The 18205-nt window shown below is 36.9% G+C and overlaps 2 protein-coding genes across 2 annotated transcripts in view; one reads left to right on the plus strand and one right to left on the minus strand.

Annotated features, from left to right (window-relative positions):
• The window catches only part of chn2 (chimerin 2), a 39547-nt gene extending 34243 nt beyond the window's left edge, over nucleotides 1–5304 (minus strand). Inside the window, exon 1 of the mRNA XM_056234409.1 lies at nucleotides 4836–5304. Coding sequence (XP_056090384.1) covers nucleotides 4836–4884 — 49 coding nt within the window. The 5' untranslated portion in view covers nucleotides 4885–5304. The remainder of the gene's footprint in view (nucleotides 1–4835) is intronic.
• A 2943-nt stretch (nucleotides 5305–8247) lies between these two features.
• Nucleotides 8248–17365, plus strand: cpvl (carboxypeptidase vitellogenic like). Its single transcript, XM_056234408.1, has 13 exons — nucleotides 8248–8377; nucleotides 8616–8831; nucleotides 9227–9345; nucleotides 9563–9677; nucleotides 11479–11537; nucleotides 12115–12194; nucleotides 12282–12348; nucleotides 12442–12564; nucleotides 13319–13450; nucleotides 14577–14675; nucleotides 14785–14958; nucleotides 16550–16732; nucleotides 17067–17365. Exons 2-13 carry the CDS (start codon nucleotides 8651–8653, stop codon nucleotides 17169–17171), a joined length of 1437 nt encoding a protein of 478 aa, XP_056090383.1. The 5' UTR covers nucleotides 8248–8377; nucleotides 8616–8650; the 3' UTR covers nucleotides 17172–17365.
• The last annotated feature ends 840 nt before the right edge of the window (nucleotides 17366–18205 follow it).

Raw genomic sequence — 18205 nt, forward strand, 5'->3', positions numbered from 1 at the left:
CTTTTACTAGACCACTTCTATGAGACATTTACCCAGACTTCAGTCTTCATCTTAAAGGGATAGCTGAGCCAAAAATGAAAATTATCCCATGATTTACTCACCCTCAAGCCATCATAGGTGTATATGACATTCTTCTTTCAGACGAATACAATCGGAGTTATATTAAAAAATGTCCTGGCTCTTCCAAGCTTTATGAGAGTGAATGGTAATTTTAATTTTGGGGTGAACTAGAGTGATTTTGTTTGCATGAATTGATTTGTAAGAGTTCTTCTATTTCCTTTTTTTCCTTAGCCTTTGACTTGACTTTGATGTTAACCAACTCCAGGACGAGGAACAGAGCTTTACCTCAAACAAGCCGATGCCGCCTGCAATGCAAAGAAGCCGAGTAAAAGGACAGGCAAGCCCTGTTGAGAGCTATCTCTCTTGCTGTTTGCTTACCAGAGCTTTCAGACAATCATGTGATCTTTTCCTGTTGTAGAACTCGCCCTTCACTTCCAGAAGAACACAGAACAGAACCACAAGAAGCAGACGTCATTTTCACGATGACTATGATCAAGTACAAACTAGGAGTCAAAAAAGACCATTTTTAGATCAATGACATACAAATTTTTGGTCTAAATCTACTAATTTATTCAAACATGTATTAAAAATATAGTTTATACATACAATGTCTTGAATGCATCTCTTATAAGATGACCATGTTTTAAATTTCTAAATACAATTCATTTTCATATTTTATATTTTATATATTATAAATTAAAAAAAAAATGTTTTGTCTGCCAAATCAAACTCATACGGTGCAACCAACATTAAAAAATAATCAGCAAGGACAGATTTAATTATTTCAAATAAATGCTGTTTTTATTTATTTATTATTGCTTATTAATAGATAGTAAGGTACTGTAGTTGTTAAGTTTAGGTATTGTGGATTAGGGGATGTAGAATATGGTCATGCAGAATAAGGCATTATGCTTTATAAGTACTAATAATCAGCCAACATCCTAGTAATATACATGCTAATAAGTAATTAGTTAATAGTGAGAATTGGACCCTAAACTAAAGTGTTACCGAACATTCTTATTCTTACTTGATAATCACACCACATAATATTTTTAGAGTCACATTACGAAAGTAAAATGGGTTGTAAATGCTTTGTAATGTTGACTTTAAAAGAAGGGTAACACTTTAGTTTAGGGTCCAATTCTCACTATTAAATAGCTGCTTATAGCATGCATATTACTAGGATATTGGCTGTTTATTAGTACTTATGAAGCACATATATATTAATGCCTTATTCTGCATGAGCATATTCTACATCCCATAATCCTACCAAATACCTAAACTTAACAACTACTTTACTCACTTACCACATGCAGATTCATAATTACGCAAGTAGTCATTTAGCAGGTTATTTTATCCAAAGTCTCATCCAAAGCGACTTACTGAAGTGCACTTATTATCAAGACAATCCGTCTAGACTAGAGCAACCTGGGGTTAAATGTCTCGCTTAAGGGTACAGTGGACAGTTGAGTCCCTCCTTACTGGGATTAATCCAGTAACCTTCTGGTCAAGTTCCCCAAGCTTAAATCAACACAACCCCTTCAGATTAGAAGCAATCAAATTAGCGCAAACCCATGAAATCACCCATAATTTCAACATCGCTCACAAGCTGCCGTTCTGAGCTGCAGTCCCAGTTTTCCTTTAGGGAAACATCAAAAGCTCAAACTGGCCTTTGAAGTCAGAAGAGCTGAGCGGAGCGGCATCCATCTCGCTCTGCCCTGCATTTGTTTACAGCCCTGTCCTTGGCTAATATAAAGCAGAACGGGTGCGCATTGCACACAAAGCCAAAAAAAGTGTTTTTCCAACATAATGATACTCCTGTGACAGACACGGCGAGCCTGGTATTCAGCATCCAATGATTACACCGGGGGCACGGAGCTAATGACAGCTCTCCGTACCGCAGGCGCAAAAAGTTCCTCCGCCTTCTCCAGGCCTCGCAGCCACAGTGCAGTTCTGCTTCTTCAGCAACACGCATGTGAGATAATCTATTTGGGAATGGATGGCGACCACGGAGAGTCATGGCTTGGCTTGATCCCTTTACTGGATCTCAAGAGCCCGTGGCTTGGCGTGGGGGACGAATCGCGGTCCTGTGCCTCTGAATGAAGAGTTACAGCAAGCACGGAATTGAACGAGGCAAACCCTCTCTTTCTCTCTCCCAAGGTCACTATTGAGCTTCAACGAAATGAGTGCCTGCTCGAAAACGGTTCTTCTTTACACGCCCATTTAACAAAGCTTGTTATTTGAACTTGCACTCCCTTGAGACGTGTGACTGTTCCTCAGATCATACACATCCCTCCTTCTGTTCTTACAAACGCAATGCCAAGCGGAGCAGCTTGAGAACAGGGTGTTAATACGTGGGAGTGATTCTGAGTGCGCTTCCAACCTTATCTCACTCTTGTGATCGGTTTATTTAAACACCTGCAAACCCGTTTGTGCTTCTCACACCTCCGGCCAACCTCATGCTAGACATTTACTGTGTTTTTGTGTCTTACAGGGAATTATGGATTTATGGATGGTGGTTTCCGTTCCTTCCAACCAATGTGCGTTTCTCATCTAACCTCACAAAATGTGAATAAGTCATACTACATCAAGTTTGGGGTCAGTGTGATTTTTTCTTTTTAAAAAATAAATCATTTTATTCAGCAAAGACACAATAAATTGATCAAAAAAGGCAAAATATTCAACATTGATAATAATAATAAATGTTTCTTGAGCAGCAAATCAGCATATTTGAATGATTTCTGAAGGATCATGTGACACTGAAGACTGGCGTAATGATGCTGAAAATTCAGCTTTGCCATCACAAGAATAAATTTCATTTTATAATATTCAAAATATTAATGTCTTTTTATCAAAAAAAGGCAGAAAACATCGGTAACGCTTCCTTTTACAGTACAGTACAATGTACTTACCTAGAAAGTACTGGCTAATATATGGTAAGTACATGGGTTAGGGGTAGGTTCCGGGTTAGTACCTAGTTATTACCCAGTAATTATAATTACAATAATAAGTACATAGTAAGTACATGGGTAACAGGACTGTAAAAGGAAGCGTAACCAAAACATCTTACCAACCCCAAACATTTGAACAGTAGTGTACATGGGTTTAGATTGAAATGTGTTGTTGGCAAAAGATGCAGTTTGGTACATGTGTGAAAATATGGCAAAAGTTTTGAAAATTAACGGCTAATTGTAGGTGGAAGTTAATATCTTGGCAATCAAACTTGAGATAATGTAGTTCAAACACCATGACACTCAGCTAGGAAGATGACAGGTAATTTTAAAAGCTAATTTTCAACATCAATAATTTCTTGCAGATAATAAGATCAGGGTAATAGAAAATCTTTCAAGTGCATAAAACGGAGAGAGGAACAGCTTTTAGGGTAATTAGTTTTCATCACACGCCCATGAAAACATTTGATGACTCATTTTAGATCCAAAAAAATCTGAAATGTTGGGATTTAGGGTAGGCTATATGTGTGTTGTAACCGTTATCCCTTGAGACAATGGGAGGCAAGTGCATTTGTCCTGGATGTGTCCAAACCAGTTTTTGGTTCCCACGTTACAACTTTTTGAAATGGACCGACAAAACCCAAACTTTCCAGTTTTTAAAGTTTAGATCATTTTCTGAGAGGTCGACTGTTGTCGTTACTGCAGTGATATATACTTGGGATATCAATAATTGACATTGAAGATCTGAATGTGAGCTTGCAGTCGACTGAAAGAAAGGGGCAGGGTATTTATGCGAACTTAATGATTAAACAAGTATGTCATTTAAACGAAAGAGCGTGTTGTTTTGATTAAAAAAAAGAAACGAATGCACGGATGAATCATTGACAAGGTCATGACACTATTTCCTCAATACGCTGATATTTCCACAAATATCCAGGTTTCGATAATATGTTCTTTGATGTATAAAATCATGGTAAAAGGGCTGATTATTTAAAATTTTATAGTAAACCTCACAAAATATAACATGATAAAAGTTGTATTTTTTATGGACTTGTTATGGTGAACGACAGACTTAAAAATAAAGGTTATTTCGCAGCGATGCCATAGAAGAACCATTTTGGGCTCCTCAAAAAGAACCAGTTTTTAGTGTGAAGAACATTTTAATAATCTTAAGAACTTTTTTCCACAATAAAGATCCTTTTGTACAATGGATATTAAAGGCTATTTGTGGAACCATCAATGCCAATAAATAACGTTTTTTTAAGAGCGTATGGTAACAACTTAATATAAATATAGCTATATTAGAGAGAGAAGACAAAATGCTTTTAATTCTACATAAAATCAGTGCATGCAGTAGCAAATGTTTTTTCACTGAGGATTAAAAAATAGGATATTATTTGGAATTATAATATTTATAATTTAGCACTTTTTTTTAACCTCACACATAATGGTTAACAGTTATCGTGATATTATCGAGTCATATGCCATATTATCAGATAGAGGTGGCCTGTAAAACTCGTGCACTGTGAGTGTGACATTACACAATCCTCTGCCACCGTGCATTGGTTGATATTAAAAACTGCATGCTCTTACATTGGTGAAGAAAGTCAAAGGTGGGTCTAGTTCGTCCTGCATGAAGAAAAGGTATAGCAACTGTTTGACACACCTCTTCACCATGTTCTATCCTGTCTGCTTTAAATCCATCCAAAACCACAGAAATGAAACTGCCAACCATATCCTTTCTGCCATAATCACGTCAAGTGCTTCTTCAGATTCCCAAACAAAATATCCATGTTTCATTTCGTTTCATTAGTAGCTACTCACCCGAGGAGACGGAGGAACCCGACAGACTGGAGTTACTAGACGCTGCCATCGCGTGTAAATCACTGAATCCACAAGCTTACTGGCGTCTGTTCGGGCTTGACAGCTCTTCCATCTCAGTCTCTGCTCTCCTGACCTGTCTTCAGCTCTCCAGAGTTCCTCCTAAGCAGCCGAAAATATCCAGCTGTGAGAGTCGGATCAGACGGGATTCGCCAACGCTGCCGCATTTACAGGCGCGTGTGTGGCAGAAGAAGAACCATGTGAAACTAGTTGATATACGTACAGAAAATATGACAACTCATCTACACGTCATCGTAATGAAATGCAGAATTCAAAAAAACTTCCAAGCTGGTGCGTGTGCTGTCAAAGCCAGTAGGTTTCGCCATATTTTACTGTATCGCTTCCATGTGCCACTTCAAGGCTCGTAATAAACACACAGTGTGTGCAACGGCGAATCCGCCTTCTTAAAGTGGAAGAGACGCGCGTCACTAGAGCGCGCTCATTCCTCCTGTCTACCTGACCATGCTGTAAACCTTAGTTAACTTACATGCCTCTCGACTGTGTGCTGTGTGGCCATTTAAGAAAGTTGCATTCTTAGTCCTGTTCAAAAATGATTAGATGTACAAAACTTACATTGCTTTCCTTCCTGTGCTTTGACATTACACTAACACTAATACACAGTAGAGTAGGCTAATAATAATACAGATACTTTAAAAAAAAAAGCATAAACTGCTATCTAACTTAAAGTTAAATGGGACCTATGTCCATTTTTATAAGCTGTAAGCCTCAGGTGTACCCAGAATGTGTTTGTGAAGTTTCAGCTCAAACCCCACAGATAATTTATTATACCATGTTGTAAATGACCATTTTTAAGTGGAAGGAAAAACATGATTTTTTCATGCATGTATCTTTAAATACAAATGAGCTGCTGCTCCCACCCCGCTTTCCAGAAGAGGGCGGAGCCTTTACAGCTCGTGCCTCGGAATATTCTGCCAAAAACTAGCAAAACCTCTGTTTGGTTTTGATTATCATCTCTATCGCAGTCACGCACACGTGACATTGCAGATCTTCATCATCATGAAAGTTTATTATCTGAATGCCTTTTAAAGCCATATCAGTTTATGGGGTTTTCTGAGCGCACGCATCTGAAGCACGAGCACAGAGAGCTGGATATTAGACAGCACGTCCAATGAGTATTAAACTTAGTTCTGTCTTATTGCGCTTAAACTGTCAAATACACACAAGGTTATGTCAAAAACACACAAAGTTCACATAAACACTGTCTGTTATGTGTGTGAATGTAAACAGCTAGTGAAGAAATTCCATTAGACCTGTGTAGGCCTACTAAAGTGAAAGCAGCAGCATAATACAGTATATGCTGTTAATATGAATCAAACAACAAAAGAAAACAGAAAATGACTCACTGCTCTTGATTGAATAACTTTAGTAGCTTTAATAAGAATACATTTCTTACTTGAATGCTCTGGCCAGGAGATAAACATGGCGGACTGTGTACAGCTCACTCAGGGCGGGGTTTATGCTAATAGGGCAGAGTCCAGAAACATTTGCACAGGCCCTCCCACAATTGCTGATTATTTATTATTTTATTTTTATTTTATTAGGATCCCCATTAGCTGATGCAACAAAATGCATCCGCTACTCTTCCTGGGGTCCACACAAAACACATAACACGAATAAAAACGCACAACACAATCACTGCACAGATTAACATATTAAAACATACACAACCAATGCACAATCATACACTGAAACAACAAATTCTCATGGAATACAAATATACATACATATATATATACAGTATATACATACATACACACACACACACATATATACATACACATATATACATACACACATACACATATGATATGCTCTATCTACTAATATAAGCTGACATAAAAAAAATTCCTTTATTTGTTTTTTAAAACCAATATTATTTTGAGTTTTAACAATATGACCTGGAAGAGAGTTCCATTCAACCTGATGGACTCTGCCCTATTAGCATAAACCCCGCCCTGCAAAAATGCAAACGCTTATTCTGAGACACTGCTTATGATTTATGGGGATTCAAAAAAGAGGAGTGGGTGGATTTTTGCCATTATAAGGTGGTTGTGTACACACACTGCCGACAAACGCCATGTAAAAGTGAATTTTGCATAATAGATCCCCTTTAACCTAGCATGAAAAGTAACTCATTTTTAAACACATCAAATGCCTGTAGCAGTTTATAACATGTCACTGTACACTTTAAAACATGTAATTTTGTCACACCCATTTGAAAAGCAAGTAGCACTTTCCACGAATATGGGAGTAGGTCCAGAAAAGAAATTACACTTTTTATGTCTCAACAAATTAAGGTCAAACTATATATTACATGAGCTGCTTTTTGCTACTCATTTTCTATGAGGTTTGCCATTAGTGTATAAATACAGTTTAAACCCCTCATTAATTGTGTGGTTTTCTAGCAATAACCATCAAAATGTAATAGTTTGATGAATGCATTCAACACTACTGTTTGTTTAAAAATGCATTATTTACTTGTCATACTCGGGGCCCAAATGATGTTATTTCTTCGGTGTCGCAATTTTAAGGAATCTTACATTTTTATTATGGGGAGAAATCATGCAGTAAACCCACTTATATGCAATGTTAGACACAGCTAAAAATTACATTTTGGCCATTACAATTATTTAATATTTAAAATGAATTACTCCAATATTTACCACAACGTATCGGCCTAAACTTATGACTTTGTTGCATGATTTTAATTGTTTGATACAGTCGACAATGTCAAGACAGACAGGCCAGAATCACCCTTTTGTCTCTCATATGTGCTGTGACATTATAAAGTTAGGCCTCGGCTCATCCCAAAGGTTAGGATTACATGCTTCTCAAGTGAGCAGTGACTTTACACAAGGGTGCTTTTTCATAAATGTCAGGTCAGAGCAAGTTTTTATTGGAGCAAGTACATGCATTTTGAATGTTGTGAATTCATACAATTTATTTATTTTGGCCGACAAAATGGTCAAAACATGTTTTTTTCTGTTTAATGAATTGTTTTTGTGTCATAATGATTTACAATGTTTGTATTTATTTTATTTTATTTTTACTTGGTTAGACATTTTAATGACAGGTTCCATTCTAACAATAGTGTGACATGCTCTGTTTTTGAGAAAAGGTTCAACTTGTGTTCTATATAGACATGTTCAGTGGCTTTTTGTGGTCAGAAAAGGACTTTTAAAAATAAAGCAACCCTGAGAAATATTAACTTGTGTGAGACCTAGCATAACAAATGCAAGCTGAATATTTTGGGAAAGCTGGTATGTGTGTTGGGGACTGCTTCTCTCAAATGGTCCTCTAGGGGTCAATGTTTTCGACTAAAGTTCCTGTTCAATGAGATCACATGACACAGCGCCCATATAGTCATGTGACAACAACCTGATCTCTTACTCTTGCTACAGTTCAGATTCATGCCGATGCTAACTTAACTGTTTCTGGATTTCTGACTGCCATTTGGATTCAAGGTATGATGAGGAATAGATCTATTTTTGAATAGCTATGATTTGATAACAGCCTATCACATTTACAGTTTCTGCTGCACATTTTCTGTTATGTTCGTAACTCGTGTCGCATTTGTAAGTTGATCTGACGGGAGATCTGGATTTCTCTGGTCTGATATGTTTAGACATGTAAAGACAGGTAGCAGGTTATATGATCCTTTTAATATCATGCTTGATCATTGATCCCCGTGTCATATTTCAGTGCTGTCTGTCTGCAGTTAAACTTAAATCTCTATAATGCTGAAGCAAACGCTGAGGCTGCTGTTCCTCTGGGCTGTCCTGGAGTCTGTTTGCTCCCGCGGATGCTCCTCATTCTTCTGCCGCAAATCACGCCGTGTGAGCGGGTCACATTTAGGAGTTGACCCGGGCAAACCTCTGATGCTCACCCCCTATCTGGAGCAAGGCAAGATAGAAGAAGGTATGTTTGTTGTTTGCATGGAATTGTTTCAATTCCTCGTGAACCTTCATTCACCATCTGCTAAACAGAATGTTAGAAAGTTTATCATAACAGGGAAAAATGAGCAAGAATGTTTTTTCCTTATGGATACGTTAGTGAGAAATTGATAGAGCAGTTCAGTCATGAAACCAACCAAAGTTGTGATTTAGATATTGTTGTGACATATTTGAGTGAAAGGGGTTCACAAACAAGAAAAAAAATGTAGGGGATTATGAGGGCAAATCTTTCATAATTTTTTTTATAAATAATGTCTAGTTTGATATATATCATGGTGACTTAAAAACTGCCATCACCATTCACTGCTTTTTCTGACCTGTATGCTAATATGAATTCATTTATGTTTTGTGGATATGCAGCCAAAAAACTTAGTTTGGTGGGACCCCTTCCTGGTGCCAATGTCAAGAGTTATTCAGGATATCTCACTGTGAACAAGACCTACAACAGTAACCTTTTCTTCTGGTTCTTTCCTGCCCAGGTAATATAATGTTATACACTTCGTTTTGTTACACTGCATACGAACAGTACTAAAGATAAGACAGATCTGCTGACTGTTGGCATCACTCGAGTCAGGTGCTTTCAGGGGTCGTTCACAACAAATTACACAGTCTACAGAATCTTTCTGATTTAGAGTGATGTTACTGATGTTGCCTAACTGCACACTCATGTATTGCTGCATGTTCTTCTCTGTTTAGGAGAGACCAGAGACGGCTCCGGTGCTCCTGTGGCTGCAGGGAGGACCTGGAGGCACCTCTATGTTCGGCTTGTTTGTGGAGCACGGCCCATATTTTGTACATAAGAACCTCACATGTGAGTACAAACATCTCTGTGTTGTTCCAATATGTTGGAGGTTAATGGCATGTTGTTTCTGTCTTATGCACATTCAATTATAGATGTTCTCAGGCCATAAAGGATTGTTTTGCTTAAAGCTGCAGTCCGTAGCTTTTTTGGGGTTAAAAATGATCCAAAATACATATTTGAGAAAATACATAACCAACCAGTGTTCAAAACTCTCTGTTTGCCTTAGCTCGATTCAAAACGGTAAGCTTGTAATAATGTTATTAATTCCAGTGGTACTGGTGGATTTCCGCGGGAGATTCGAGCATGTCTTTGCGTCATTACGTCACATCTGTACATATAAAGGAGTCTCAGCTAGTAGGCTATATTGCGTGTGAGGATGCTGGAGGTGGAGATTTATAGCCTTTTCTCACAGCACTTGACATAATTAAACTTATCAATTTGATGGCGGATCCAGGAAGGTTCAAACGACAATCACCAGTGACAACAGATTCACCCGTTGTAAAATGCAAAAGACTTCGTTTGGACTTCGGAGTGGCTACAGAAAAAAAGAGACTGGAACCGGACCCATGCGAAATCAAGGATACATATCAGAAGGACATTACATGTAGTCACGCAATGCTGACGTTGTTAACATTAACAATTTGAGAACAAAGTTTAATTTGCACGGTTTTGTGTGATATGATAAGCAATTGTTAGATTTAATCAGCCCGATTTACTGCAATGTCAGAACCAGAACAAAAGTGGATGTTTCTTACTAGTTCAGATGACATTTTCCGGTGAAAATTATTATGTTGGTCATACTTCCAAAAAGAATAATCTGTGATTCTGAATGCCAGTATCCACACCGGCGCGGTGTCTGACAGCCTCACAGTCTCCTCAATCATTGTGTTCATCCGCACTGTGTCGTGTCGAAGTACAACTCATGTAAAGTTGATAATTCCGCGAATGACTGCAATTGCAGATTTCGAAGAGAGATGGCGACAAAGAGGAAAAACTGCGGACTGCAGCTTTAAAGTGCCCCTATTGTGCTATTTTAAAGGTTCCTTCCTAATTTTGTTTTGAAGGTCTCCTACAATGTTTACGTGCACCCAAGGTCTAAAAACATGTTAATTTTCTCATAATATACATTGCAGTATTGCCTCTTTTCTTACAGTTTCTGAAACAGTGTCTCCTTTCTGATTGGTCAGATGGCCCAGTCTGTTGTAATTGGTCTGCCGCTTACAGTGTGTGTTGGGAACGAAACGTTCATTACCATATCTGAATTTCAGCTCCGGAGGTTTCCTCAGCACTATGAACAGTATGCTATGAACTATGAACAGTAACGATGCCGTCCATTTTACTGTACCGGATTTGCTAACAGCGTCTTCTTGACACGTCGACAACACGAAACGAACTCTTCCAGGCCTCAGCTACAGCTACAGTGTTTGAGGGCGGGTCAGAGTAGATGTTGTTCACAGGCAGTCAATGAAGACCATAGGCTTGCATTATGCAAATGTGTTACAAAGGAAGTAAGGCTGGAATTGCTGATGACTCATTTCAGGCAGTTCAGAATCAGTTCTTTCTTTTGGGAGACTCCATTAACTCCATTTATCTTGCAGTTTGACCTTTGATACTTTGCAGACCTTTTACATTCACAAACCGCTATATAACACACTAGTCTAGACGAAATGTTATATAACAAAAAAGCATTATAGGGGCACTTTAGTAAAGAAACCCTGTTCTTTTTATGTTTTAAAATCACTTCTGATTTCGACATATTAAATTTCCTTCTAAAAATTGAATGGTCTGACCCTTTACTGTCTTTCTGCAGTGGGTTATAGAGATTTCCCCTGGACATCACGGTACTCGGTTCTCTACATCGACAACCCGGTGAGTTCAGTGTATTCACTATATTAGACTCAAATAGATATGTCTGTTAATTAGGGCTGTCACAGTTCACACGTTTTAGATATAGATTTTTCAAAAAATTCTATTTATGCATTTATAAGTGTTTTATTCTGTTCTGTGTGATTTTTATGAAAGATTTCTTTTGAAAATGTATTCATAAATTAAAATCTGATGGGATGTTTGTTTAACAAACGTAGCTCTTCTAACTAATATTCTCTTTTTTTGTGTGTATATATATGTATGTATGTATGTATGTATGTATGTGTATATACACATTTATATATATATATATATATTATTTTTTTCTGAAAGTGAGATAAAGAGCATTGATGCATAAATCTGTATTTATATAGGATACACGTTCTGTCTTGAGTGTCATCCACACAGAATCTAATTATTGCACACAATTTGTTCTTTAAGACGGAACTGATTAAACTAGATAAATCGCATTTTATTGACAGCCCTACTGCAAATATACTCATACAGTACATGTGACCAGTGTCTTTAGCTTTCAGTTAAATTATTGATCTGAAATGCTTGTTCGTGGTTTATTTCTCAGGTTGGGACAGGATGGAGTTTCACTGAGGATGACCGAGGATTTGCCCAAAACCAGGATGATGTGGGCAGAGACTTGTACAGGTACAATGGCAAAAAAAATACTGTATATATCTAAGACAATGTGAGATGCATGTGATATATATTACAGTTTTTTTTATTACTCCTCAGTGCCCTGACTCAGTTCTTCCAGATATTCAGTGAGTTCCAGTCTAATCCATTCTACGCTACAGGCGAGGTGAGGAAAAGGATCTCATTTTGGATTGGAACAATTAGAATCCTACTCTTATACAGTGTGTTGTTTACATTATTTAACATTTTAAACCCATAGTCATATGCAGGAAAGTATGTTCCAGCGATTGGCTACTACATCCACAAGAACAATCCTTCCGCCAAAGTGCAGATCAACTTCAAAGGAGTGGCCATTGGAGATGGTCTGTGTGACCCTGAGCTGGTAAATGGAAAGGATATTTCCTTTAAAACACATCACATTCCTGATCATTATGATTAACAGAAGAACTATTGCACTGAACTTGCTCTAAAGGCATTATAAACATAACAGGAGATCATTTCCAGGAGGGACAACCGCATTTAAATGTGGGAGTGTGTACCCTAAATTATCGATCCATGTGTGTACGGAACACGAATCGCTCCCAGAATTATGATGATTGGAAGGTTGCATTGCATAGCGCTCTCTTGAAGTGATGCCATGTCCTCTTATTATAAGCGTTTTAGGGCTCATAAAGCAATGAAGCTAATAGAGTTATCATATGGGCAAATGCGGGTCATGAAATTTTAGTCTTATTATTTTAAATATAAAGCATTTCAATTTAGTTCGGTTTATTGTGGGCTTGTTCTTTTCTAGCAAGATCTGGCAACACGAATGAGTCAAGCCTTGTGCTGTACCTCTTTCACTGTGATTTTCTTGCACTGCGCATACAGAGAGACGCATCCCTAACGTACGCTTAAACGTGTCATTAAGAACTAGTTTGTTTCCATACACTGAGTCAACATTTTTTAAATGCGGTTTTCACTACTTGAATTTTTAAGTTGGAGAACTGACAAACAAAATGAACTGCAGTGTGTACTTGACTTTCGGTAAAGCTGCTTTGAAACAGTGTGTATTGTGAATTATGCTATACAAATAAATTTGACTTTGACTGTTGTTCATGTGCAGACTTTAATCTCGTCGATCCTCTCTGTCTCAGATGCTGGGAGGCTATGCAGATTTCCTCTATCAGACGGGTCTCGTGGATGAACTGCAGAGGCAGCATGTGAAGATGCAGACGGATGCAGGAGTCAAACTCATCCAGGAGCAGAGATGGGTGGAGGCCTTTGAGGTGAGAGTCAGCGTTCAGGATATGACCAAAATCATATTTCACCATATGAGAACTTTTGTTTCACGATAACTATATAAATCTAAAATATTAAGAAAAATAAGCATTTATTTAACATAATAGTAAGAAATACTACAGAAATTGAATAATCAAATGTAGAAATAAAACACTGCACAGTCTTCACAGTATGAATTAAATCTTATTCAGCCAAGAGCAGTGATTTACCACCCTACATTTTTTTTTTTGTGTTCATGAAGCCATTTCACTTGGATATATGTCACAATAGGGAAGAAAAAGAAAAGACTTCCCTATTGTGACTTCCGTTTTATGCCAACTTTTTATGCCGACTGTGTGACAGTCAGCGAGTAACGCATTGAGTTCGTTTTTCATGGCTTATTGCGCCTAAAGGAATAGTTCACTTAAAAATGAATATTCTGTCGTCATTTACTCACCCTCAAGTTGTTTCAAACCTGTATGAATTTCCTTCATCTGCTGAACACAAAAGATATTTTGAAGAATGTCTGTAACCGACCTGTGATGGAATAAATATAGTAAACTGTAGATCAAACTAATCATAACTCTAACATCTAACCTTACTTCTCCTTTAGGCCTAAAATTCTACCACTTGAACAAAATGTACTCTAAAGTTTGTGTAAAAACCAGTGGGAAATTCTGAGATCCTGAGTAGACAATATCAAAAATATAACAGTCTAGAATAGTCTCATGACATATTGAGTAATCAACTGAACTTCTGACCTTTTCCATTTTTTTTTATCATTTGAGATCTTGTGTTCAGCTGGTTTGAAACAACTTGAGGGTGAGTAAATGATGACAGAATATTCATTTTTAAGTGAACTATTCCTTTAACACTTTTTGGCATCATGCTCTTCCCACTATTTATTTTATCATTCATGCAAGTTTCTTTATCACTATACAGTGCCAATAACTTTAAGTAGTACTGGGCTACGCTGATCATTTATGTGCCACGATATAAACAATATATCAATATCTCTAATGATAGACACTTTAAATCCACGATATATTTCGTCATACCGCCCAGCCCTATTCAGGACAGGCGCTGGGGCTTCTTAAGACATCAGTTCTGAAAGCATCTCGTCTGTCCTCCCAGGTGTTTGACAGCTTACTGAATGGTGATCTTGTTCCTTATCCTTCATACTTCCAAAACGTCACTGGCTGCACCAACTACTTCAACTACATGCAGTGTCAGGTACCAGCATATTTTATTACAAGCAAACGGTGGGAATTGGGTGGTCTGGATTTGAATGGCTAGTTGATGTCTCATTCTGTGTTTTTTCTTGTTTTTCTTTTCTAAATAGGAACCTCCAGATCAGGAGTATTTTTCTGCATTTGTGACTCTATCAGATGTTCGACGTTCCATCCACGTCGGGAATCTGACGTTTAATGACGGCTCAGAGGTTGAGAAGCACCTGCTTCAGGATGTCATGAAGTCCATCAAGCCCTGGTTGGGCGTCCTCATGGACAACTATAGAGTGAGGAAACCATTTGGTTTGGGAGTTTTAAATTGACCTTTAGATATATATTTTTTTTTTACGTTTATTAAAAAAGTTTGCATATGCATTTTTTGTTGAATATCATATTTGATACATCAGGCTTTTATATCTCATGGTATGATATAGGATAATATGAAGATCAAAGTTATTTAGTGGCCCACAATTAGGTGAAATATTACTAGCAATATAAAAATGAGTCTTGCTTTTACTACAGTAGTCAACATTTGAAGTGGATCAAAAAAGTTAATCAAAGTTGTCCAAAGACAAGAACGGGTATTCTTCAAAATCCATGTATAACTTTGATGAAAGGTTTTGATCCACTTCAAACGTTGACTACTGTATGTATTCAACACTTAAATCAGTAAAGATTTCACAGCAAAAAGACACGTGTACTATGACCTGAAGATCAACATTTTTAGAATAGCCGCTTTTCCACCGTCGAGCCGAACGGTTCTAAGAAAGGTAAGGAACGGTTCCAGTTATAGTTCCACTTGAGCTTGGTTTGGCACACCACGTTTACAAACCGTTCTCAGGCCCGGCATGGAACGATAAAGCAATGAGAACAAGTGGCTAATGATTCTGACCTTTTACTTAAAAAAGTATAAACTGTCAATCAGATGACAGCAGGCATGTAGATGGTGGTGTACAACAGGCTTTTCAGCAAAGTTTTGATCATGTTGATAATTTAGAGGCCTTCAAAATGTGCGCATCAAATATGATACAGTAGGTTTTATAGGGTAAATAGATATATTATATAATATTTGAAATGTGCCATTTCAAAAGGTTGATTTTAGGTTTTAGTGTTTTGTTTTTTAATTGTTAAATGGATATTAATCCGTTTATATTTAGATAAAATTATACAGAATTTCGGTAACACTTTAGTTTAGGGTCCAATTCTCACTATTAAATAGTTGCTTAATAGCATGCATATTTCTAGAATATTGGCTGTTTATTAGTACTTGTGAAGCGCATATTAATGCCTTATTCTGCATGACCATATTCTACATCCCCTAATCCACAATACCTAAATTTAACAACTACCTTACTATCTATTAATAAGCAGTAATTAGGAGTTTGAGGCAAAAGTTATAGTTCATAGTTAGTTAATAGTGAGAATTGGACCCTAATCTAAAGTGTGACCATAATTTTAATATCGACTTTAACATGAGTATAACAATCAGATTATCATTATTAGCCAGATTTTTATATTAGTGCATGCCTACATAGTTTGAAGTATTTCACAGGGGGAATCATTTGTTGAAGTGGATTTAATATTTGGAATTATAAAACCACACTATATGATCCAACTGCCTGTGTAAAGTTGGTACATTTTTTGCCCTGTGTTTGGTTAATTGAATTACTTTTATTGGTAATGTAGTGTCCCTTGAAATCAAATTTATTAGACCCCATATCTGTAAAAAGGTCAAGCTCTTTGATGCACCCTGTCGATATCATACTTGTCAAATCATTTTGTGGGTTTAAATAGCATTGTGGTCTTCATATGTCTTCCTTTTCCGGAGTAATTCCCACTTTGGATTAAACTATGGGACTGATTTGTTTGTGTACTCAGGTGTTGATCTATAGTGGACAGCTTGATGTCATCGTTGCAGCCCCTCTGACAGAGCGCTTCCTGCCCACCGTGAGCTGGTCTGGAGCGGACGAGTACAAAAAAACTATGCGCTTCCCCTGGAAGGTCCAGCCCAGTGATACTGAAGTGGCAGGTTACGTACGACAAGTAAATGAGTTCTTTCAGGTGAGGTTTTGCAATATTGCTAGATCAATATAATATAATTTGCTGATTAATTTTGAAATTATTGCCATCGGCTGACAGCCATCCCCATTGTAAGTTTCAAAATCTGCTTACAGATTTATTGGTAGATGATAAACAAATATGCAGTATATTGTTTTTAAATATTGTGTAAAATATGTGCTGTTCAATTCGGCAATGAATATTACTTGTTATAATTAAATTATATTACTGTAATTATTTGGCGTCAGCTAATGTTGTAGAAATACAACATGAATGTATTTCAGAAATACAATGGAAAGCTGGCTGATAATGAATTCCTCTGTTTTCTTCTCTTCAGGTAATTGTCAGGGGAGGCGGGCACATTTTGCCTTATGACCAACCAGAGAGATCATTTGTCATGATTGACAGATTCCTTTCTACAGACGGATTCTCATCACATTGATACACTAAGATCAACTAGAATGTAAAGTGATCACTGAATGAATCCATGTTCAGTTGTGTAATTTTAATGCAATAGTTTGTGTGCTATAATGAAGAAAGGGTTAGGGGTTATATTTTTATTGGTCTGTGTGTAAAGTGTATGTTTTTATTGTACATGGTCATTTTTTGATTAAAGTATGATTTGAGTATTGTGTACTACTTTTTGTCTTGTCTTTTTGAACCCACATGGATGTTTTTATCTATTCTGTGTGATCAGTACTTTTAGTTGATGTTATCTAGCTGAACTTTTCTGATGCTTCATGTTCAAATTCGCCATTCATCGTATTTACATAACTAGTAAAATTATGTTATGTTCATCGTGTTATTTTTCTGATAATACGTCCAAAGCTGTGCAGTAGAACGAAAGCCGTATGCGCTTCAGTGCACACAGGAGATAAGAACGAAACCATAAAGAGGAAATGACACCGAGGTAAACATTCAAGAAAGGTATGACCTACTTCCACAGGAAGCCGATTCATTTTGTATTAGGAGTGGTATTAACAAAATAAGTTAAATATTTTTGCCAATAGCACAACATTCCATAAAATGAAATGCATTTATATTTAATTAACTCTGTGTAATACATTTTCTATGCCATTTGTTTCCTCCGTATTTTTGACAGCATTTCCTCTGTGTGTCCTACAGGGGGCGACAGCTGACTATAAAACGAAACGTGTCTGATTGGTAGTTAACTAGATGGCGAATGCGGTTACAAATGTATATGGCGCTTGTATTAGCCTACTTCATGCGAGATTTTACTAAGTTCTTTTATGTCAATTTGTACATACCTGATTGTTGACCATAAGTTTAAGGTTGTGATAAAATGTGGATAAAAAACATTTTTGCAACCACCCAATTCAATTCAAATATTAATATTAAGTCTTTTGAAAATCAGGTAATTACATTTTATAATAATAATAAAAAAATTACAATACTAATAATTATTGTTATTATAAAAATTATACATAAATAATTGTTATTCATACATTACAATAA

The sequence above is a fragment of the Rhinichthys klamathensis genome, unplaced genomic scaffold, assembly GCF_029890125.1.
Source record: "Rhinichthys klamathensis goyatoka isolate OS25496 unplaced genomic scaffold, OSU_Roscu_1.1 h1tg000395l_1, whole genome shotgun sequence".
NCBI classification, from domain to species: domain Eukaryota; kingdom Metazoa; phylum Chordata; class Actinopteri; order Cypriniformes; family Leuciscidae; genus Rhinichthys; species Rhinichthys klamathensis.

What these genes read in the sequence shown, in the direction of transcription:
- cpvl (XM_056234408.1), top strand. Translation starts at nt 8,651, where the DNA reads ATGCTGAAGCAAACGCTGAGGCTGCTGTTCCTCTGGGCTGTCCTGGAG. An exon ending in GTCTGTGTGACCCTGAGCTG is followed by an intron (nt 12,565 to 13,318) that starts GTAAATGGAAAG and finishes TCTCTGTCTCAG; the next exon opens with ATGCTGGGAGGCTATGCAGA. An exon ending in AAGTAAATGAGTTCTTTCAG is followed by an intron (nt 16,733 to 17,066) that starts GTGAGGTTTTGC and finishes TCTTCTCTTCAG; the next exon opens with GTAATTGTCAGGGGAGGCGG.